This window comes from Seriola lalandi, unplaced genomic scaffold, assembly GCF_002814215.2.
Source record: "Seriola lalandi dorsalis isolate HSWRI2012SDOR001 ecotype SW California unplaced genomic scaffold, Sedor1 jcf7180002054630, whole genome shotgun sequence".
In the NCBI taxonomy this organism is placed as follows: domain Eukaryota; kingdom Metazoa; phylum Chordata; class Actinopteri; order Carangiformes; family Carangidae; genus Seriola; species Seriola lalandi.
Genome location: NW_019525183.1, coordinates 1,491,163 through 1,514,985, shown reverse-complemented (window position 1 = coordinate 1,514,985; position 23,823 = coordinate 1,491,163). Strand labels below are relative to the sequence as shown.

The 23,823-nt window shown below is 42.0% G+C and overlaps 2 protein-coding genes across 3 annotated transcripts in view; both read left to right on the top strand.

Moving 5' to 3' along the window:
* The first annotated feature begins 6,748 nt into the window (after nt 1–6,748).
* On the top strand, nt 6,749–19,030 carry mrps9 (mitochondrial ribosomal protein S9). The gene is made up of 11 exons (XM_023420163.2): nt 6,749–6,884; nt 7,237–7,419; nt 10,868–10,930; nt 11,633–11,663; nt 11,751–11,830; nt 15,225–15,310; nt 15,746–15,821; nt 15,918–16,086; nt 16,663–16,771; nt 17,538–17,707; nt 18,678–19,030. The coding sequence occupies exons 1-11, from the start codon at nt 6,786–6,788 to the stop codon at nt 18,767–18,769; spliced, it is 1,158 nt and encodes a 385-aa protein (XP_023275931.1). The 5' UTR covers nt 6,749–6,785; the 3' UTR covers nt 18,770–19,030.
* A 1,169-nt stretch (nt 19,031–20,199) lies between these two features.
* Nucleotides 20,200–23,823, top strand: part of LOC111665271 (SLAIN motif-containing protein 1-like) — a 17,870-nt gene continuing 14,246 nt past the window's right edge. For both annotated transcript variants that reach the window (XM_023420204.2, XM_023420203.2), the window contains exons 1-2: nt 20,200–20,793; nt 22,438–22,574. In XM_023420204.2, coding sequence (XP_023275972.1) covers nt 20,360–20,793; nt 22,438–22,574 — 571 coding nt within the window. In that variant the 5' untranslated portion in view covers nt 20,200–20,359. The remainder of the gene's footprint in view (nt 20,794–22,437; nt 22,575–23,823) is intronic.

The window sequence follows — 23,823 nt, the reverse complement described above, 5'->3', positions numbered from 1 at the left end:
GGGGGGGGTAACCAAAGTGGTTCCATGTGAGAGACGGAAGTGAAGTCTGGGAAAGACAGGGATCGACACCCCGAACGCACCTCCACTACCCCCTCTCTACTCAAACCACCTTACACAATCCCATCCTCAGGCCTGGAGACGGGGAAATGGGCCTTATCGCCAGCATCACTCTGGACACTGAAGAGATACAAACCTGCTCTCTTTCCCTCTGATTGGTGTTGCTCCGTATCATTCTGTAAACATATCCTACCATGTGATTTATATGCTTGAAGAGTGTAAACCTATTAGACCCCTTAGATCGCAAGGAAGTAGTCCGTTAGTCCTTCCAGTCTCGCCCCAAACCCAGTTTAAAGCCACCTGCGTTCTAAATTAAACACTACTTAAACCTCAACTTTTAAACCACAATGGACAAGAAGTTCTTTCAGTGCTCAGAACACTGGAAATTTCAACATTTGAAAATGGGCGAATCTACTGAAGAAGACTGTGTGATATGATCGAAAGCCCCAGAGCAACTGTCTGCTGCTCCCTTTACTTCCTTTTCCACAGATGAGCCATCTTATTATGACACTACGACACTTTATTTAGCTCTTTATTACGTTTTAAAGGTTTAGAAAGTGTTCCTCTACCTTTGAATTGCCTTTGTGTTTCAAAGGTGCTGTGCAAATATACTATTTGTTTCTATTCAGATCTGGTTTGTGCATTTCTATCCAGTTGTTTATTCTGCTCTGCTCTATTTTATTTCACACAATTCATTTTTTGTGCAGTTCTATTAAATTTTAATCGGCCCTGTTCTATTCTGCTCTAGTTTTTCCTTTCTGTCCTCGTCTGTTCTTTTCCGCACTGTACTAGTTTACTTCTTTCCAACCGTTGCTTGTGTTCTATTCTAGTCTGCACTTTCTTTTGTTTCATCTCTGTAGTTTATTTATGTCTCATTCAGTTGTCAGTGTCAGTTCTGTTCTGTTCTCTGCGCTGTGCTTTATGCATTTTACTCTATTTATTTGCATTGTGTTCACTTCTATTTTGTTCTAGCGTTCGCTGTTGTTCCAGTGCTTTCTGTTCTATTTTATTCTAATCCTGTGTTCTTTTTATTCTATTCAGCACTGTGCAATTGTATTAGCTTCAGTCATAGTCATTTCTGTTCTGTTCTACCTGACTGTTTTCTGTTTTAATATGAAACCCTCTCAAACTGCCTCCTGAAGCTCCAGTCTGTTCAGGTAGCTTTCTCCCCCATGGAGCCGTTCTGAGGAGGAAGCCTAATATCTGCAGACATCTATGGCCGCCGCCCAATCTGTTGCACGCTCCATTCATTTCACGCACTGCCAGAAGTGCTTTGTAATTATCCTGATATTGATGAAGGCTGATTCCAGCAGGTAATCGCTGGCAGTTCAGCTGTTTTTACGCATCTCAGCAAAATGTCTCTATCCATTACCAGTGGCAAATTAATTTCCACTCAATGACCATACTTGTTGATAATCTACGAAATGGTGTGTGTGTGTGTGTGTGTGTGTGTGTCTCTGCGTAAATGTGTGTGTGCATGAGAGAGGGGCTGAGTAATCCTTGACAGAGCTCTGAAACATAGCATGTAACTTGGTTTGCCTCACACAAAGATCACTGTGGGTGTTGGCTTGACACTACACGTTGTAGAAATTGTATAAACTATAACGTTATTAGTAATATTATTAATATCAAAAATTGTAGATCGATTTAGAGCTGAGCTATGAACTGGAATAGAAAAAAATGGCAATAGCAATAGGAAAGTTGATAGGAATAAAAAAAAAATAAGAAAGCGAATAGGATTGGGAATGGAAATGGAAATAGGAATCAAAATAGAACTGGGAATACAAATTTGACAAGAAATGGTGATAGAAAATTGTAATGGAAAAACTGGAATATGAGCGAAAGCAGAAATGGGGATAGAAATGGTAGGAATGAGAATAGAAATGAGAATAAGAATAGGAATTATAAACTGAAAGCGGAAAGAAATGGTAATAAAAAGAATTGAAATTAAAAAGAGGGATAAGACTAGAAACCGGAGTAGAAATTGATATGGAGTTGGAGTAGAAATGAGAAATGTGAATAGGAATCGAATAACGAAATATTAGTAAAAATAGAAATAGAAATAAGAACAAAAATAGCAGTGGAAATAGGAGATTGATAATAGAAATAGGAAAGAAGAAGGAAGAGGTATGTAAAGGAAACTGAAATAAAATAGGGAATATGAATGGGAATAGAAATATGAAACACACAAAATACAGATAGGGATAAAGAATAGATACAGAAATAAGATTTGAAATGACAATGGAAGTAGATGTTGGGATGTGAATATGAATAACAATATCAATTGTAATGGGAATTGCACTGTGGATGGTATAGAAATGGTGTTGATTAAATGTGTGTGTGTGTGTGTGTGTGTGTGTGTGTGTGTATGTGTGTGTGTCAGTAGACTTCCTCCAGTTGGAGCTTACAACACCTCTGGCATTCCCTCTGCTGATCCCGGGTCTCTCCGGGTCCCCTCGGCCTGACTTGGGTCGAAACTGTACTCTCTGCCCCACCGTCTGGATCAGAGCAAGAACCTGAAGACTGGAGTTGTGAGGATATGATTGTTAACAGGTGAATATGAATAATTCTGTATCTTCTGTTCTTTTTTCCATTCACACATTTTCTGGATTCTGAGAAACTTACAGCTTGACTGCAGAAAAGCAGATTTTAAATTGCATTGGTTTTTTTGCACCGGCTCTGCTGTGCATCTGTTTTGGCATGCAGGCACCAGGGTTATATACTGTTCAGTGGATGCAGTGTTTTACAGTATTGTGGCTGTGCTTTTGCAGAATGGATGGCTCCAGCGGAAATTGAAACCCTGTCAGTGTTAGTGCCCTTCTCCTCATTGACCTGCCGAGGGAATGGATCCCCCAAAACCAACAGAGGTAGGACGACACTTAATCACTGACTGAGCTGAGCCACACAGGGACAACACCACTCCTTTTGTGTCCTTGTAACAAATACATGATCTGTCCACTTCCTCATTTGTTAATGTAACCTGAGACTTTTTTATCTGGATACTCATCAGTGAAAATATTTTAAATTATGATTTTTACCTCTGTCTTTATTCCTTTTTGTCATTGGATGCATATGCCGTTCTGTATATGCTGTGTAGTACAAGATCAACATGTGCACCTTAAAAAAAATATGCAGCACAGTATATTAAAGATGTGTGATTCATGGTGTAAATGACCACTTATGCTTAAATACACCGTTTCTACAACCTGCTGTGATGTATTGTGGTATATTGAAGATCCCTTCCACCACAGCATTAAGGGGTAAATAAATATGCTTTAAAAGAGTAAATGAGCTTGAGCAAAGTGGCCCTTTGAGTCCCCATGTTTGTGGAGCAACCATAATGGATTCTTTAGAGCCGTGAACGGTTTATAGGCATGACAGCCATGTTTCAGCACGATGGGCTTATCCCTACGCAAGGCGCTAAGGATATTAGGGAATCAGCGTAAAGCAGCATGGAAATGATGACTGGAGCAAAGCCTCAGCTCGCTGGCATTATAAGCCCTCATTTCTCCAGCACTCCATCCCTGGGAAAGAGGGGGAAGGAGCGGACTTGGCACAGCTCCACAGTGCGATATCCTCCATTATTTCTTGCTCCATCGCTGTTTTAGCCCTACAATTAAAAGGATGTTGCTCAATCTGGGGATGGGGCAAATTGAGAGGAGGTCAGTGTCGCCTATTGTGGCGTTTCCTTTTCAAGACGGTGCTGGAATCCCTGCTTGTCCTTATGGAGATCTGTTGGAACAGTTGGATGAGAGCCAACTCTCTAATGCCTGGCACTGAGCTACAGCCTCATATGAAACACTGATGGCACATGCCATGCATGAAGAAAAAAGCCCATAAGGTTCCCTAAATTAAATCCTTTTACTTTCACGTCATAGCACTGTTTTCAGTGCAAATTCACCATTTTCACAGCGACTGGCAGTGTTTGGTTCTCATTAACCAAGGTGTATCTTCTCATTAACAAAGTATGATGTGTGAAATTAATTAATTCTCCAGTTTGCAGTCTTCACAGTGTCAAGTCACTCCAGTATAATGCAGGGTTTACCTGAGTCCACAGTAAGCTCACCAAATGAATATCTCCACCCAATCCACCCACGGTGGCTCGCCTGTCAGAGACGAACCACAGCAGAAGGATGATTAATGTCCCAACCCTCACCCCCCACTGTGAATTAGAGACCATGGGTCGAAACTATTTTTCTTGGTGAGCAGGAGCACGCTTGTGGCTAAAAACGGGGCAAACACCGTTTATCATCTGCCTGACGACAGCCCTCCTCGGGGCAAATTAACCACGCGGCCATATCGACTGGCACGGGCCGGGAGTCAGTGCCCCTTCACTTTGATTAATCTCCCCGTGTTCCTGTTCCAACTCTATCAAAGTAATCTAAGTGAAGACACACAGCATTGATCTGTAAACACAGCATACTACTGTACCGAAAACACACACACACACACACACACACACACACACACATACACTATGAGAGGAAAAGGGACCACAATAACCAGAGGTGAATTTCTCCTGTCCTGTTTGCATGAATTATAAATGAAAAACACATTGCATGTGCGTATTCCTATATACAGTATGTGATGGTGGTCACTGGAAAGTTATGACAGTGTTTTCATACATGAAGGTGTTAATACCCAACATCAACCAACACCTGAAACATGTATTCATTATATTAAAAAGTCATATTCTCAGCTTTCTGACAAAGCATTTTTCAGCCAATCCAATGTGTGTTTTCATGGTTTATTCAAGAAGTAGAAGAACTTTCTTAACCCATAAAGGAACACTAAAAATCCACCAAATTTGGAGGTACGTCATTTTCCTTGAACAGTAACAGTCTGCAGTTTGTAGCTTGATTTATCATGTCAGATCTTAGAAGAATTCACTTTTCATTTTAATATTTTCAGGGAAACATCCAACAAAGATACATTTGCTGCATAATTATTTGCGCATGATGGTGTTTTTTAACATTAGTTTACTTCAACTTACTTCAGCAACTTTAATATATTAAACTATATTTTAAAAAAGCACATAAATACATCTCAGTAAAACATCACTTAACCTCCTGCTCCTCAGCATCAACAATGGGAAAACTGTGGTTGTACAAAACATGTTACTGCGTGACGCTCCCTGGGGGAATGAAGCTTATTTTCATCCCTATCAATAAAGTTTGGCTTAAGTGGCAGCTTGTGCTCATCTATTCAAGGAATCCACACAAAATGTTGTGTTAATCCATGCCTGCGCTGCCCAGCACCGACTGCACCACATATGCAAAACAATCTGTTTTATGTGTATCCTTGCCAACTTGTTTGGCAGACGGTGACTGTGCATTTTTTTTTAATTGTGTTATTTCTGACAACTCATGTGGATCCGCTGCTTTAAATCCTGTGGCGTGACATTTACAGTGGCCCCTCCTTTTGTTTCTGATTTAGCATGGAAGGCAGATGTTCACATACAGTTTGCATTAAACTGGGCGTCAGAGCCTCACAAGTAGGTCTGTGGGGTCAAAGTGGTTTTAGATAGTTGTGCGTGTCGTTTGTATGCAAAAAACTGACGCTGGACATGGTGATCATGTGGTGTAAAAACCTGAAAGGTTGGAAGAAAAAACACTAAAGATGTGCAAGTATAGGAACCAGAATTAACATTAAATTTCTAACAAACTCCCTAGTGGTAAATGTGTAATATCACCTAAACAGTCAACACACCATTGTTTTTCTGCACATTTTGGATGGTACAGTAATGAAATTGACAGGTGGATTTTTGTTTGTTTTGTTTTGTTTACCTGAAGACAAACGAGTATTACGCTGTTTCAGCATTTAAGATTTGAGCAATGGCTGTTATTAATTTACAACCTAAAAAGGACACGGGGAATAGTTTTAGTGCTGCAGTTTGCTCGTAGCTGCACCATGTGGCCAGCATGTTTTGAACTTTCATGATCATACTGAACAACACACGTTTCCAATGAGCTGTGGCTTGTGTGATGTGTTGTGGACTGATTTTTTAAAAAGCTGTGTAACTGAAGCAGCCTATGTACTGTAAGTCATTATATTCAATGTCTCAGTTGTTTTGAAATGTGTGATCTTTGTTGGAATCTTTTATATGTTCTATGTTTCATTTGTCATTTCAGACAGGTTACGCAATTCTGTTCATGCGGCTTGAATTATCCAGTCCATTTCTTTTCTGAATGCACTAAATATGAAAAGAAAAACAAACTCTCTGCCATTTAGTGACAAGTAGTAGAAGAGCAGTTAATTATGATGGCTCGGGATTTGGTATTAGTCCATTTTGTATTTGTTATATAGCACTTTAACTCAAACTTGAATACAGCATCATACACAGACATTGAAGCTTTTGAGAAGCACTCAGCTGCAACATTTCTACATTTATTTTAGAATAAAAGTTGTAAAATGTTCCACATAGTCTATTTTACACCAGGTTTTCATTATAGATTTTGAAAATGAAGCCGAACAATATTGTTAAAGCAAGTTTATGTCCACTAAAGCTTGTTTATTTACATGACATAAAAGAGCTTTAATATAGCAACTAAAAATGTAAGGAGGTTGTGAAATTTTGTGGTTATACTTTGAAAATGTTTATTGTAATTTTTATTTTCACATTAAACACAATATTTTGTGTATTTTAACATAAAATACAAATTACGTTTTGTCACGTGTCCCGTGACGTGAAACGACTTCCGTGTCTGACGTCAGAGCTGTCAGGAAAGATGGCGGTGTCCAGTGTGCGAACCGTGGGCTCGTTCCTCGGTAAATGTGGGAATTGCTGCTCCAGTATAAACACAGTCACGTCGCAGCTGAGCCGGCAGGTACAGTGTGATAATGTCTCTAATTAACCAACTGGTCCTGTAATAAAAACAAACGTGTACTCGATATAAATTAATTACAACGACAAAAACACTGACGTCCTTGAGTTAGCATCCTACTGCAGCTTCTTCTGACCGAAACTAGCTTAACGGATGTTTTAAATAAGGGTCTGCTAACGTCGTATTTAGTTTTATAACAGTGTGATATATTTTGTTTTATCTTACTATGGATTATTGAACCCTAACAACAGTTCGGCTATGGTTTTGTTGTTTTCGTTGCTCCAGATATATAGCATGGTGATGCAGTTTAGCTAACTACAAATGTCATAATAACATCGCTTAACCTCCTCTCCAGGTCCTGAGCAGGCAGATATGTGTGAGCTCTGCCCTCCACCGAAAGAACCTGGCGGCTGCAGGACCGAAGAAGTACACGGCGGAGTATATTGAGAAGCAGGTGGAAGAGTTCAACATCGGGAAACGGCACCTGGCCAACATAATGGGAGAAGACCCGGAGAACTTCACGCAGGAGGACATAGATGTGAGTGCAGTGCGCTTTACTGCACACATGCAAGTACTGTTACTTGTGTGTGTGTGTGTGTGTATGTATGTGTCTGTGTGTCTGTGTCTCCCATGCACCCACTGGCTTGTGCAGAGCTGTTTTGCAGCTCCGGTTTAGTTTTTAGGTTTTTCATTGTTTATCTTAAATTTCATTGGCTCCAATATGAGTTAAGGAGGTACAAAATTCTAGATATGCCTTTTTTCACTAGTTAAAATTATTTGATGGCTGGTTATATGTTTTCAACACTATTCTATTCTAATTCCTGTAGCTGTAGCACATCAGTGAGCCAGACTGTTGCACTGGCTGACATGTTCCCTCATAACCATGAACACTTACACTGTTGTTTATTCCCACTCACACCATCCTGGTTCTGTAAATACTCGCAAGAGCATCGACTGTGGATTTATCCACTGCTGAAAATTGTCCCCCAACAAATTATTTACTATGTTCTCTGTTTTTGGAAGGTTTGCTAAAAAACAAAGTGTCCTACCGATTTAAGAAATTACTGAGCCTTTTCAAAAATGTCATAAAAATGTATTGTTACTTTAAGTTTTAAAGTCTTTGGTATGAGCCAATCTGTTTGGGGCTGAGTGATACACGATTTGAGATGTGGACTTGTTGGTTTTGGATTTTGATGGAATTTGTTGGTAAAAATTAATTTTTATGGTGATTAGAAGTCTCACTGTGGCTGTCTGTTATAATTGTTTAGCAGTTTACATTATTTTTCTGCCATATTCCACATAATAGTAGCGCCTCAGCAGTTGTTGTTGACAGGTGGGAATTTGTGCTTGACAGCTCCTCAGGATATTCAGTCCAGTAATTATCCTCTCACCATGCCCTTCTTTAAACCTCTGAATTTATGCTGCAAGGTAGTAGAGTTTTTGCTCAGTCTTTGGATCTACACTTATAAACAGGCTTACAAACAGGTTTTAATAACAGGTATACAGTTTTCTCTACTTTATTTTGACAGTCAGTTGTACTGCCTTCGTGTGTGTCCACATTCATCTCCCCCTCGTGAGACAAAAATCCGAATCCACAAGCATATAAGCATTTTAAACACTGATTAACTTCCACCTTTCAGTCTGGAGAGGTGTTTTGTTTTAAAGCTCTGCTCTCTTCACATCATCGTCATCATTAGCACCGGTAGACTCCACCAGCATCAGGGAGGTGGGGCCACCTCTTGCTAATTCGCTGCGTCAGGGATATTAGCAACACCCTCAAACACACACCCAATGCTCATTTGAGATTTTGGCAATACATTAGCCCTCACTGCTCCAACCGTTTAGCTTGATTTCCCACTCTCCCCTCACTGGCTCCCCAGTGTCCCTCACATGCAATGAAGACAGCAGTTGGCGCCAGGCTGTGAAAGCCAAAGTGACGGCTAACAGCCTAAACTTGGCTGTGTGGAGGCAAGGAGGAAAATTTGGGAGGACTGGAGAGGTGCAGAGCGGGGCACCTGATAAATCCCTCCGCCTTGGTGTGGAGTCCAGTCTCTTCAGGTGTGACGGTGATAAAGACCCAGCAATAATCAAAAGGATGTTTACAGTCAGGGGAGTGTCATTTAACACTGGATATTTGCCACAGACCTAGAAAAGACACATAAACAGCTCTTGCGAATGTTTAATCTTTGAAAACAAAATTGTGAAATATACATGACTCTCAAAAACTTTGAATATATATCATAAAATAGCTTTTTGTCTGACTTATGGCTGCACCATCTGCTCGTATTCTAGTTGCCAACAATTTTTTGAGCCTCCATTCAGCTTTTTCTAACTAGCACCAAATCTGATCATTTGATTGAAATAATAAATCCATAACAGTTTTGATAATTTCTTAACCATTTCAGTTCTCAAATGAGATAATTTTCAGCTTTTTCTGTGTTGTAAACTGAATACCTTTGGGGTTTTTACCTGTTGATCAGGTAAAACACGCAATTTCAAAGCTGTTTTCTACTGTTTTCTGACGTGTTAGTAAATGATTAATCCATTGATCAACAATGACAATAATCGCTAGTTGTGCTGTTATAAACTATCTTGTGTCAGAGTAACATAGTAACAGCAGAGTAACCACTGCATAAACATAGAAATCAAGGCTACAGCAAAAGATTTTCATCGTTAATTAGTTAATCATTTATTATTAGATTTACTGAATAATCGTTTTGTGTTTGAAATTATAGAAAATAGTGAGAGCCTTTCGTTGGACCTATAACTTATAGTTCTATGAAACAAGGACACAAGGACCTTTATTGTCATCTCACCACAGTTACATTTCTACTTTCTACAGTACAATTCTACATAATGAAATGATAGGAAGCGAGGTTAGCCTGCTGGCCCGTTGAAGCTTTTTATCCCACTCGTTCTGTCAGGAGATGCGAGAGCTGCCGACCCTTTGCCAAGTTTCAGAGACGCAGACGCAGACGATAAAAGAAGACGGTTTCAAACGTTTCATCCTGCGTGTTCAAAATTTAGCATGATTGATTTCACTGTGTCGATGAAATTTGTAAAATCGGACACCCTCCTGCGCTGTGGCGCTGCTCAGTTGTACGAGTGTCGGTTCGACTGTCGCTCTTCCTCTTTCTTCCTCTGTCACTCAGTCTTTGCCCCTCGGGGATCTCTGCCATATTGTACTGAGGCTCAGGGGACACACAGGTGTGTCTTCATCTGTTCCCTGCTCCTCTGTCTCCGCCTGTCTTTCCCTTTTCCTCTTCTCCTCTTACCCTTTAACTTCTCCTCAATTGTCTTCCTCTTCCCGCCATATACACACACACACACACACACACATTTATTCAGTCCTTTTCTCCCTGCTTTCTGTCGTTCTGACAACCTTAAAGGCAGCAACCCGCTCCCTCTGTGCAGCACCTGCTGCCTCACTAATTGAAGCGACAGAGAGGAGGAAAAGAGGAAAGAAGAAGAAGAGGAGTGGAGAGATGGTAGGATGGAGAGAAAGAGAGAGAGATGAACAGACTGTCTTGATGAGTGTGGCGGGGCCAACACACTTCCTGTCTCCCTCTCCTCGCTCACACACATTTACAGTGCCATCTGTAGCCCTGCTAATAACACGGACACACGCACACACACGCACACACACGCACAGCAGCAGAGCATGAACTTGGAGTGAACTGTTGGACGTCCACAGTGTCCTCTGCTCACTGTCAACAAAGCCAAAAACTTGTGCCTTTTTCTGCTTGTTTTCTCCTCTAACTCTACAGTAACACACACACACACACACACATACACGCTCCCCTTTCCTTGAACCCGCCAGCAGCTTGTGCCTCTTCTCTTCTGTCACTTTCAGTGTTGTCCGCTGGTGTGACCTCTGTTGTTGGGACGTGTCAGCATTGTCATAATCTGCCATCAGTGCATCTTTCAAACTGCCATTTCTTCTACCTTTAATTTATTTATTAATTAATTTCCTCTCTCACCCACAGAGGAGTATCGCATACCTCTTCCCCTCCAGCCTATTTGACAAGAAAGCCCAGCCCCTCATGAAGGTAACTTTCCTTTCATGTGTTTAGCTGATGTTCAAGTTTAAAGGCTGTAAATTATTAGTTTTTATGATACAAAGTCATGTCGAACTGATTTATTTGTTATCGGTTGGTGTCACAGGTCTAAAACTGGACAAGAAATTGTCACTGAACAATTTCCTTTCCTTGCTTTTTGCATGAAGCATTTTCAATCTCTTGGGCAGTGGTTTCCAGCGTGAGTTTAAGGACCCCCAGTGGGGGTCCTCAAGAAAATGAAAGAAAGAGATAGAAACATGTTTTATATGGACTTTTCTCAATTTCTTGCTTGTTTTTTTCTTTAAATCTGAGAAATAAAACTCACTAAATGGTTAAATCATTCACATTTGATACGCACACTCTTCCAAAACCTGTTATTTGATGGTTTTTGTACTTTAATATAAAATGACATGCAAATGAAGGAGTCAGTCGATGAATAATAACATAAATAGATGAATGCAGTGATATTAAATAGATCACAAATTCTTATCCATGCTCATATTTGCTTGCGGTTTAAGCAACTACCATTTCATGGGATGACAGGACCTGCTGATGCGAAATGAATCTTTAAGGATGAGAAATAGATTTGGAGGTCATTTCACTAACTTCAGCTTCACTCTTTGTTTATTTACTGCTCACTGGGGCAGGATGGCTTTAATTGTCCTTGCTTTTTTCCTCTGTTTCCACTTCCAGCATCCAGAGGAAATATTTCCAAAGCAAAGAGGTATGTCATCTGTGCAGCCGATTACTTTTTTTTACTGTAAATGAGTGTGAACTGCTTCTAAACTGATCATGTGTCCTGTTTTTAAAGCTGTCCAGTGGGGAGCAGACGGACGGCCTTTCCACTACCTGTTTTACACCGGCAAACAGTCCTACTACTCCCTGATGCATGTGAGTACTGCAGGCACTGTCAGGTTTTCATGTGAGGTGGAGGTAAATCTTCATCCAGCTCAGAATCCTCAGTTCTTCCTCCCCTGCCACTCCCTCCCCATCCCTGCCTCCTGCACCCCTCGGGTCATATCCTATTCAGTGAGTTGAGAGAAGGCTGCGCTGTCCCCCCGAGGAGAGGCCACATCAGATCCTCTTTTCCACACAGCTGAATAGAGCGGTGGGAGATTAGAGGGAAGTGAGACAGAGGGAGGAAGAGTCAGGCGAGCGGGACAGAGAGGTCAAAGGTGGTCTGTCTTGACAGGTGAATCACTGGAGAATAACTGTGTCTACCTGTGCTCCTGGGGTGGTGAAGTTTATTCTCACTTTCTCAGTCTGGGTCCAAACAGCAACTGTCAAGCAGAATGTTTTTAAAGACAGTTTGTCTACTAGGAAACACTGATGACTTCATGTTTCAACTTTAAAATGTCCCACAGTCTGGTTATGGACATGATTCAGATCAAAGAGTCAAAGCAGCTGAGAAGAATAGCTTCATACAATAATAGCCTCTTTATTGATCTCGTTAAATCTCAGACTTCATCCACACGCACAAACTGGATCATTTAGAAGAGGAGCTGACTTTTAAATCCACATTTGTAATAAAGAATAAAAAAAATAATGGGATCCTTAAAATTTGAATATTTGCTTATATATTTTCAAACTCTCAGATATTGACATTGGTATCAGCCTCAGATGTCCTGTATGGTTGGTGCCACTCCTGCTGGGAATATTATGAAGCAATATCTTTATTAGACTAGATCTAAATAAGACTTAGTCTGTGTTTAAACATGGTCAGTATCCATCCACCATTTCCTTCCTGATAATGAACCAAATCCCTGCAGCTGTCTGAACTTTGCAGAATTTCTACCGTTTCAGGGAAACTGTGACACTGACAGAGAACAACATGAGATGGCAGCTAATAGAAAAGCTGTTTGTAAGTCTTTGAGTATATAAATCCATACATTTATAGGATTTTAAATAGTTTTTTTTTTATTATTCTAATGAATGACACTTAAAGTTGGTAGTAGGGAAGCCAACAGGGGGCACCAAAAATCTAACACTGCCATTTTAGATGTTTAATTGATAAACAAGGAAACATAAGGAAAGTAAGAAAACAAGCTAACACAAACAATTTCATAAACAAGCAAAAAAAAAATATTCAGTTGTTGGTTGAGATGGAGAAAAAGAAAAAGAATATTTGTAAACCTCCATTTTTGTGTCCATGTTGAAATTCGTGTCTGAGGTGTGGCACGTCTGGCTTGTCAGGCTTTGTCCCGCCACAGGGAGCAGTGACTCCACGGGGATTTGAAAGGGAAGTGAGGTGGGGCAGAGTGGGTGATTCACACTGCTCCCCACCTCTGTGCAGACCTCCTTCCTCCATCCTCTGTTGTTTTCATACTCAGCTGTTTGCTTCCTGTCTATCAGCTGCTGACCTTGTTGAAAGACGTTTCGTAGACAATAGATGTGTCTGTATCTAAAACACAGAGGTATGATATCTGGATATTGGTCACACGTCTTATACACACACTCACACTCACACACACACACACACACACACACACACACACACACACACACACACACACACACACACACCATTGTGCCCTGGAGCCACAATCTGCACCCCCTGCTGCTGGTTTAAATAGGTATGTCAGACATGTCTGAGAGCTGGAGCTGCCTGTCTGCATGATCGCAGCCTCAATCACACTCATTTTTTTTTTCTCCCTCTCCTCTTGTTTCCTCCTCTCCCTGTTTTTTCCTCCCCTCGTTCCCTCCCCCCATCTTGTCTCCACACACCTCAGGAGTGTTGCCAGGAGGGGGCAGTGGCGTGTGCAGCTCTGGCTGTTGTTGGGCTCAGCCAGCGCGGTGCATTAACCTGCCCACCGCTCCACTGAGCCTTTTATGGCCACGACCGTGGGGGATGTGAAAAAACACCCACCCATCGCACGTCTCACCCGTCACTTCATCTAAACCTACATATGAAATAAACACCCAATCCTCAGGGGGAGATGTTCTTTCATTTTCATCCTTTATCATTACGTTTTGGCTAACTTAGTCCAATTTAAATGTTTGACTATATTCCTTTTCCTCTCATAGCTAAAGCTGTGAACTTGAAGGTGTTGCCATGCATATGAAGAACCACTTATTGAAAAGAAAGAGTGGAGCTCTAGCTGTCGGTCTCCGTAACAGCCTCGACTAAAATGTATCCAGATACTGGCCCTCTCCTCCTTTCATCCGGCCAATCCATGCGAATTATTCCTCGCCATTGTAGGGCCCAGTGTTTGCAAACGTGTAACGCAAGCCCCTTATCCAAGCCCCCTCCTCCACCTCCTCCTGCCTTCTCTTTTTTTCTGATTTTCTATTACGTGTTTTTTTTTTTTTTTTTTTTTTTTTCTTGCAAAGAAAATTGGTTTTTGCTTGATGTTTGCTTTTTTGGTGCCCCCCACCCTCCTCCTCCTGCTCCTCCTCCCCCCCCGTACCCCTCTGTCGCTGGTCGGAGTGGCAGCGGATTAGGCACACTCTATCAAGAAGGAATTAAACAAACATCTGGTGAATAATTGACGGGGAAATGAGTTCTCACCCAGGCGCAGGGCGGCAGAGGTGGGGGTGTCTGCCTCAGGGACGTGACCAGCATGCCCCCCCCACCCTCACCAACCCCCACCAAAGTAACTTGCGCATTTGTTCACAATCAAACCTTATTGTCTACAATAAGATTCACAAATGACAGGCAGAAACAATCTCCTATTTGATACTGGAGAAATCAAAATAGAAACTAATTAAAGGGTCTTTGCAAACTTCAGACAGCTGTTCTGGTTTTTGATCATCTGTACAGCAGAATACTTCAGGGTTTTGTTGAGTCATTTCACGGAAGATGAACTTTCCTACAGTACAAAGAGAATGGGACTCCTTTACTATAAATGTACACACTCCCCAGTGTAAATGCTGCAAATATTTCATCAACCAACAGTGTGTGTATGACAAGTTGAAGCATGAGCCTCAGATTGATTCAGTTACTTCTTACAGTCAGTAAATGTTCAGGAAGATGCAACTAATGATTTTGTTCAACTTGTTTTCACTCTTTATTTAATCAGATGTATCAGGGGCTAAAACTGGAGCATCTCAGGCCATTTGTTTTGTGTGTGGCCAAAAGTATGTGGACAGCTGAAGATTACACTCATATGTCATAGTTGAACATTTAATTCCAACACCATGGATATTTATCTGCTGTTATAGCAGCCTCCTCTCTTCTGGCTGCAGGGATTTACTTCCATTCAGGCACAATGAGCTTACAGCATTTTCAATGTGCACATCTTTCACAGTTATCCTTAGTGTTGTCGTTGTTGTTGGTGGATTTCAGGAAATGTACGACAAAATCCAGAAGTTGGAGAAGTACCAAGACCAGCTGAGAGCCAAAGGACTCTTCACCGAGAATGCCAAGCAGATGTAAGTTGAGAAAGACGTTTTTTTACACTTCAGAATTTGGGAACAGTTTTGATCATCAAGTCATGTCAGATGGGAATGATAACAAGAGTAACAAGATCACAAAAATTCATGGATTTAAATGAAAACTTTTTCACAATCCAAGCAGGAACTTTGGTATTTTGCTGTATTTTGTGTCAAGTGGAATAAAATGATCTTTTATTAAATATTTAGTTTGAAAGTACAGTTATTGTGACTCTTAACTACTCGTGATGAAAGACGGCTAAATAGGAACTCTCTTCATAAGGTGTTTAAATGTTTAGAGAGCCACCTGACTCCAGTAATAGATTTGAAAACTGTTTAAAGGATTCAGATGAAGTCAGTTTGAAGTCTCAGAAAATGAAAGCAAGGAATCACCATAAGGAGAAACGAAAATAGTGCTGCGTCTCTCTCCTTCAGCTCTCTAGGCACAAGCCGGTGGCTCACAAAGGAGGAAGTGGAGACGTCGCTGGTGGAGACCATCTCGACTCACGATGTAAGAGCAGACTTTGTTTCCTCTCATCCTCCTTTTCCTCTCCTTCTCTGATGGAGGAAGATGAAGCTTTTGACACGTGTGTGATGTTATCCTCAGTACAATCACTTCATCCAGCTGATGGAGCGCCTGCTGTCCATGCCCTACTGCGCCACAGAGGAGGAGTTTGTCCTGCGTTACCGCCGGCAACTGGAGGCTCAGTCCAAGAGCCAAATGGTGCCGTCTCTGGAGAGGGATGACAGAGGCGTGGCCTTCAGCACAGCAGAGGGTAGACGGCTCTCAAATTCACATCCCAACTCACTGAAATTTTCCACATTTGCTGAAATGTAATTCTTGTCACATCTGACGCTGACTGGAGATCTGCCATGTCACATCTTTATGTCCTCAAGTTCAGAAAAGCCTGGACATTAGCTCTTGGAAAATGTTTGGAAACCTGCAGAGATTTTTTTTTTATGTGGTTTAAAGTACAGAATCACCAAAGCCCACAATGTCAGTCAGTTTTTAACACTCATTCTTCTCCAGGCCTGTTTGAGTTTGTTAAACAAGCTGAAAGTTAATTTTTGAGATCTGGAGACTGGGTCAGGTGATAAAAAGAAGGGTGACTACAGGAGAAATGAGCAGTCAGGCTGTAAACAAATTCCCAGCTTAGTCGAATGTATTTGGAAAAGAAAATGGAGGTGGACCTGTTTCTTGCCATGTCGTCAAACTATAGAAATGATGGCCGGGGTCTAAAAAGAAAAGACAGGGTAAATTTTGTTTTCCTCTTGTCCACCAAACATGAGAATTTTAGATTTAAAGAGCAAAAACTTTGTGTGTGTGTGTGTGTGTGTGTGTTTATTCTCAGGCCGTAGGAAGACATCAAGCTCCTCTGTCGTTCTCCGAGACTGCGGCTCCGGGCGCGTCACCATCAACGGCCGAGACTACATCCACTACTTCTCCGTGCTACAGGACAGGTAGGAGAGCCCCTGAACAAATAAACCTTTTCCACATCACATCACACTCTGCCGCTTCATTCACAGACACCATTTCCCTTAAAATGCAAGCCGTGATGTGTTTTACTCCCCCTCTCCCCAAAAAAATTAAAAAGCAGCTTTTTCACTCTTCACAGCATCGCCTCGTTTTTTTATTTATCTCCTTGTAGTAAGTTAATTACACAGTTGAGTGATTGTGTGTGTGTGTGTGTGTGTGTGTGTGTGTGTGTGTGTATGTGTGTGTGTGTGAGTGTGTGAGTGAATGTCCAGAGCTGGTGTTGTCATGCAGTGTGAGGATGGGCTGTAATTGGAGCAGAGAGTTGACAATTGACTTTGTCAGCAGCCATAGGCCATTCAGCCTGAGACGCCATCCAGAACACAGACACTTTCTTTTTCACTCACACACACACACACACACACATACGCACATACGCACATGCACACGCTCTCTACCTTATCCTATTCCTGCTGAGTCAGAAGTTACTCTGTAATATGTGGTGGTGAGATTGTAAGAGAAAGCTTTTCACAGTGCTGGATCCTCTGTGCTTGTCTGAAAAGTCACCCAACCAGACATTAAATTAGCTAAGCCTCTGCTGTTGATACCACTATCTGTTAAATAGCACACACTCCTGCTCTGCCTATTCAACCACATTTCATTCTTTCACCTCCTTTTTTTTATTATCTCCTGGTCATTTTCTTCTTTCCTCTTCTTTCTTTTTTTTTTTATTCCTCATCTCTCCGCCTTCAGGGAGCAGCTGATGTTCCCGCTTCAGTTCATGGGCATGCTGGGACGTTTCGACCTGGAGTGCACCGTGAGCGGCGGTGGCAGGTCCAGCCAGGCGGGGGCGCTGCGACTCGCCATCTCTCGTGCCCTGCTCAGCTTCCTGGCAGAAGGGGACATGGAGATCATGAGACAAGGTGGGGGGAGTCACATACATCATACTTTGTTTTGCATGTTTAGACCAATTTACTACAAATCATGTACATTAACACTTCTACTGATACTTTTCCCCAGCCAGCAAACCCCCTGTCATTTCATTGCTTAGAAGCACTTGCAAACGCTTGAATCCATCCAACGCAGTGGAGCAGCCCCTCACAGTTAAAACATGTCATTTTGAAGACAGGGACATTTGCAATGAATGAAAAATGTTAAATTCACACTGTTTCCTAACATTCAGGTTTGCTGTAAGCAAATCAGGTCTCACATTTATAGTCACAAGCCACGCCTACAGTAAATGATTCACATCCTTGAATTTAAAAGAAGTTGATTTTGGGAAATTTGGAGATTTAAGCTTGAACAGATTGATAAAAACTGATTAAGCTCTTATACAACATTGACTAATATACTGCATATATTAAATGAATGTGATGTATTATGTGTGTTGTAAAATCTCAATATGAGCACTTTGTAAATAACTAAGATTGGAGTCAGATACAGTTCCAGCTGTTTACTTTTTTTTCAGGCTTGTTTGTTCTCTGCTGAACAGGTTGTTCCCTGTCTAACTTATTGCTCGGTTGATGTACTGTTGTTCTGATGTATTATGACAAGTTCAGGGATAAAAAGTTCTGCAGCTGAAGTTCAGGTTGAGGTGAGGCTTAGTTGAAAGATGACAAGAAAGAAGAACTGCAGGCGACGTAGGTGAAACCACAAGAGGTCCCTATACAAAAAGAAATAAATAACACAGTGACAGTCTGTGATGCAGCTGAACAGAACATCGAAACAAACAATATCAAAGCTCATTTATTCAGAAAGCAGCTCAGAGGTGAATATGGACGAATTGGGTGCAGTAGTGCATTCCGACAAGATGGACATGACATCATCATTACCACTTTGTCTCATGATTTCATCCTTCATCCATCCATTTCATCTCTCTCTGTTGTTTTCCAGCTGGTCTGTTGACCCCTGACCCCAGAGTGAGGGAGAGGAAGAAGCCAGGACAGGAGGGAGCGAGAAGGAAATTCACCTGGAAGAAACGCTGAGGGGGAAGGAGGATGATCTTACCTGAACTGGAATATGAAATATTCACACTGGTGTCTTCCTTAGTTTATAACAACAACAAACCAAATGTCTTCATGCGCTCTCACACAGACGCCATGTTTTCAGGATGCAGCCCGGACTCAACAACAAGCTGCAGTGAGCGACCTCAGCCACCAGATGGAAGCGTGTGTCAAGGAATAAATGAAAAAGTTATATATGATTATCAATATATGAGTCACTAAATGAAGTTTTTCATGTAAAAATATGGTTTTCTGTCCATCTTTTTCTGTTTTTCCTTGTTTTGGTTATTACTTGGAAATTTAACCATTTGACATGTTTACTGCACAATTCTGATGCATTTTAGTTTAACTTTATTTAGACATTTGGTCCGATTTAGACTACACACCAGTGAAGTAAAATTTTTTGGCCAAAATAAAGGAATAATGTATAAATTTGATTAGTAAAGCATGATAAAGCAATTATTTAATTCATTATTTCTGTTTTTCTAAAAAGTATCAAAGAAGATGCAGCAGAATAGAGATAATGTATTTGTTTAATTCCATGCATTCCTCTTTCTTATCAAAACATGGGGCCTTCATTACCCATAATGCAACCCTGACCAGATAACCCGCCCAGGGGGCAGGGGGGTAGAAATGTGTTGTTGGGGCCATATTGACCTCCACTATACATGTACATGGCATGGCAGGAAGTTAACAGGAACAGGAAGTTAATTGGCAACAATTTTAATAATTGATTCCAAAATATTTGCTAGAGTTCTCTGGTGATTACACTGTTTTTAAACTCAAACAATGAACCGGGTCTAGTTTAAAAACTCCAGTCTGAAATTGACCTTTTGTGAATTTTAATCAGTCTTCACGCTCTCTCTGTTAATGTAGTCCAAAAAGTTATTTTTCGTCTTGACCTGGTCTAATGTGGACTGGGTACTTAAATTTACCGAACCTGCAAATATACGTTTCCTATTTGGTGCTATAACCAACTTCCGCCACGAGATGTCGCCAAATTAGCATAAATGAACCAGGTGCGTCCCTGCTCATTATAACGCACCTGTTTCTGCTTGAGAATAATTAGGCCATTGTATGAAAGGATAGATTCATAAGGAAACATCGTTCGGTGAGTATATCTGCTTCAAACAAATTAATATATATGTTAATAACGATTAAATTGTCTTTAAGTTTACAGTTTAACTATATACAAAATCCTACACGTTTGTTTTGGATATTATCACATAATTTGAAGTGTGACAGGTGCACTTCCTACCTGTAATCAGTCCCGTATGTTGTGACGGTGGAGGCAGGGGGGTGTGTGTGTGTGGGTGGGTGTGTGTGTGTGGGTGGGTGGGTGTGTGGGTGTGTGTGGCGGAGAGGTGGAGTCACGTAGCCTCCCATTGGCTGCCGGTCCAGACAGGCGTACGAGACAGATTACTACCACTGCCGAATACAGAAAGCAGTCTGAGGGTAAAAGGGTGAGCCAGCAGCCGCAGCAGCTTGGCCCTGCCTGTCCTCCGTTTCGGATCCAAAGTGGAGGTGGGTTAGCGGCTAATACAACGTTTTTTGTGTGTGTGTTCTGATCCAATGGAGGCAGCGGTACTGAACCCCGCGATAATGACGGAGCTGGACTGCAACAGCAACACCCTGAACGCCGAGTTGGAGGTGAAGAAGCTGCAGGAGCTGGTCCGGAAACTGGAGCGGCAGAACGAGCAGCTGCGCACCCGGGCGAGCGGCTGCTCAGGCGGCCCGCATGTGCTGCCTCCATCCCCGGCGTGCGCGCTCGGGAGCGCCGGTGGATACTGTCTGCCCAGCCCGGTGCCCACCCTGCTGTGTCAATCGTCTTTGGGGTCATTCTTGCCCCCGGAGGAGCCTTTCGAGTATTTCCACCCGCACACCGCCGGTGGTGGAGCAGCTGCTGCGGGGGAGGCGGAGGACGCTTTCGAGCTGTCGGTTCTGGATGAGCTGGAGCTATTGGACTTGGATTCTCTGTGCTGCTCAGATGAGTCTGAGGAAACATGGTAACTGTCCGATGATTGTTTTAATTTTCAACCATTTGTTGCTTTTGTTTTTGCAGTAAGTCGTGAGTCTTGCATGCAAAGGCCACATGTGTGATTTAGATGATTCTCCATGCCTGATTGTCTCATTGTTTGTGGGTGTGTGGTTTGGAAGCAGCAGCCTGTCCAGCTTCTGCATCACCAAAACAGAGCCACACACCCTGGAAGTTAATTAGGGAGCTAAAAGGAAGAGGCCACTTGTTATCAGGCCTGCACCAAGCTGCCATTCTCCCTATGTGTAGGAGATGAATTCTCATCATGATGCCACTTGCTTGGTGCTTTTACATCAGCGCCTTGCTCTGCCCACAGGGAATCAAACCCTGAACCAACTCTGTGCAGAAAACCCCTTCAGATCCTGCCCGTCTCTTATTTGATGTCATCTAAAAAAAAACCCAATCTGAGGTGGTTGCTAAGAGACCAAATCAAATTCAGAAAGTGAATTATTTGCTGATTTTGACGTCCAGGGTGAAGTGGTCATCTCATGCAAACAGGACGCAACTTACTCTGAGCAGCAGACAGTAACTAACAAGTTGTTTTCATTCGTAACTAACTGACTGACTGATTCAGTTAACCGACAAGCTGGCTGTTAGAGGCTCCCATTAAAATTTACCAGAGCTCATAGTGGTGTCTTCAAATAGCTTTATATGTATATCCACTCCCTGTGTCTGGAATAGTAACCGAGGTGTGTGTTCTGTCCCCTTCAGGTCAGACTGTCACCCGAAGTCAGTGCAGGTTTTAATCTATAATTCAGCTCCCCTCATGTTGCCTGCAGAGCAGAATCATGGAGGGGGAGTTCGGCACTGTCAGAATAATCTGATCCACTCCATCTGAACAAACCGGCTTCTCTTTCCTGATATCTGAAAATCTTAACATCACCTCCAGCCAGGGCGAGAGATTTTACACCGAGTCATCAGGAGATGATGAGTTGGTGGCACAAAGGAAAGATGGAGTCTGAGTCGTGATCTGTCAGGGACTGCATGGAGGAGATTTGCAACAGGGCGATAACGTGTTCCTAACTCATATTATGAGGAAAACATTGGTATTAAAGTGTATTAAAATGGCCCCTTTATTTTGGTGATTCTTATATTTTCAATTGAGTTGAGTTGGTTTCTCTGTGGAAGCAACAAAAACAGGATTTCGGTTATCGTACATATTAAATTTAGGACATGCTACCATCCGAGAAGAGTCCTACATGCCCAGTGTCAGTATGTTCCCCAAGAAAACAAGAAGAAATGGCTGATTTATGTTCAGGAAGGGGGTTGAAAAAGAGGAGGAGGATATTAATGTTGCAAATCTTACTTTTTGTTGTTGCTCTTTACAAGGTTTCAGCCATTTCTCTTGCTTATTATATGGCAGTGTTTGCTGAAATATCTCAACAACTATTTAATGAATTGCCATGAAATTTTGTATAAACATTCGTGCTCCACAGAGGACGAGTCCTAAAAACGTTGGTAATCCTCTGACTTTTCATCTGCCCCCAGCATCATGTCAAAGTCTCCTCGGATAGCTGCTGGCAGGCTGTAGAACAACGGCTCATTCTCATCTATTTCTGAGCTACAGTTAAGACATATGTTTGACGTTTCTTCTTTCTTTGGCATCTCTTTCCAGGTTGTATGTGTCATCAAAAGCCGCAGAGTTTACAGAAAACTTTCTCACGCCTCTGCAGTGGTGCCGGCAAGTTCTGGACTGTCCCAAATCAGAGGTGGAGGCCGCCAGGCGATCGCTGTCCCTCCGACTGGAGCAAGGTACCAAGCTCACAGGTTGTTTGTGTGCATGTGGGGGGGGGGGGCATAGATTGGCCCCGGGGGGAGGTTGTGTTATACAGTGAAGGAGCCAACCGCGCACAACAAGACAAACACAGAGCGTAGATACATCCAGGGAAACACACTAGTCTCACAGTTGTTGTAGGGTGGTAAATCAAAAGCTACTGTGTATCATCACGTGTGTTTGTTCCTGAGATAAGAAAACTGAGTGATATTACACGTTGGATTTGTTCAATTTAACAAGTCTGAACTGTTGAGCGCACTGCAACTAGAAAATCAATGTTACGGTGAGGTCTGCAAACCTCTGCTGCACTGATTTCCTGTTTGTGGTATGACAGACCTTCCTTTAACTGCACATTAATAAAACATAAAACGAAGAGTAGTTAACTATGTTCACTTTTTACTCACAGCAAACATAAATATATCTGCATCCTTTCCAAAGATGTATATATCCTCAATAGTCTGTGCAGAACTTCCATATAGAACGTTAGATTTTCAAATTAAAATGTCTCTGGATTCTGGGGCCGTCCTTACATTTAAAATCAGGGGGCTTTTTTCTAGACAACCTCTAAAGACCAGAGAGCAATGCACATGCAAGAAATCTAGGAAGAGGTGAGGATGATTCTTAGAGATGTAAACCGGCAGAGGAACTTATTTCAGATTAAGATCTGCATTTTATGTTGTCGTAGTGTGTCATTGACTTATGGACTCTGATCTGTTGAGAATCATATTAAGTGGCTGCTTTCAGGGATATTGCTTGTTGCTTGTTTTCAGTTTTCTATATGTTCGCGTAGTTGCGTCAATTTCCCTGATGCGTTTGTCATTTTTTATTTTCATTGACCACATAAGAAATACTTTACACCCCCCCACCCTCCAATTTGAGTTTCCTCAATCTCACTCAGTCCACCAGAGGCGGGGACAGCAGATTAGTTGGCAGGGTGCTGCTCGCCTCCAGGCTATTTGAAACTGATGTAAGCAGCTTTTAGGTGTCTTGCCAAAACACATAGCTCACTCGCTCACAATCACTTAACTGTCTCACACAACACAAACCTTTTCCAGGAAAAAGTGCTAAATTGTTTCTTGTCTAGACTTTAACAGCCTGGTGCTCTTACAGTCTTGTGAGGGGGGGCAGTCTGGAGTCTGGCACCAAAATTTATACAACTTGGCCGAGATTCAGAGAGTTAGGAAGTCACAGTGACAGGGTGAGGACAACCCTCAGATCACTGTGCAA

Bases quoted from the DNA above. Each gene is read 5' to 3' on its own strand.
- mrps9 (XM_023420163.2), top strand. From the start codon at position 6,786: ATGGCGGTGTCCAGTGTGCGAACCGTGGGCTCGTTCCTCGGTAAATGT. The intron at 10,931-11,632 runs GTAACTTTCCTT...TTCCACTTCCAG, and splicing joins AAGCCCAGCCCCTCATGAAG to CATCCAGAGGAAATATTTCC. The intron at 11,664-11,750 runs GTATGTCATCTG...CTGTTTTTAAAG, and splicing joins AATATTTCCAAAGCAAAGAG to CTGTCCAGTGGGGAGCAGAC.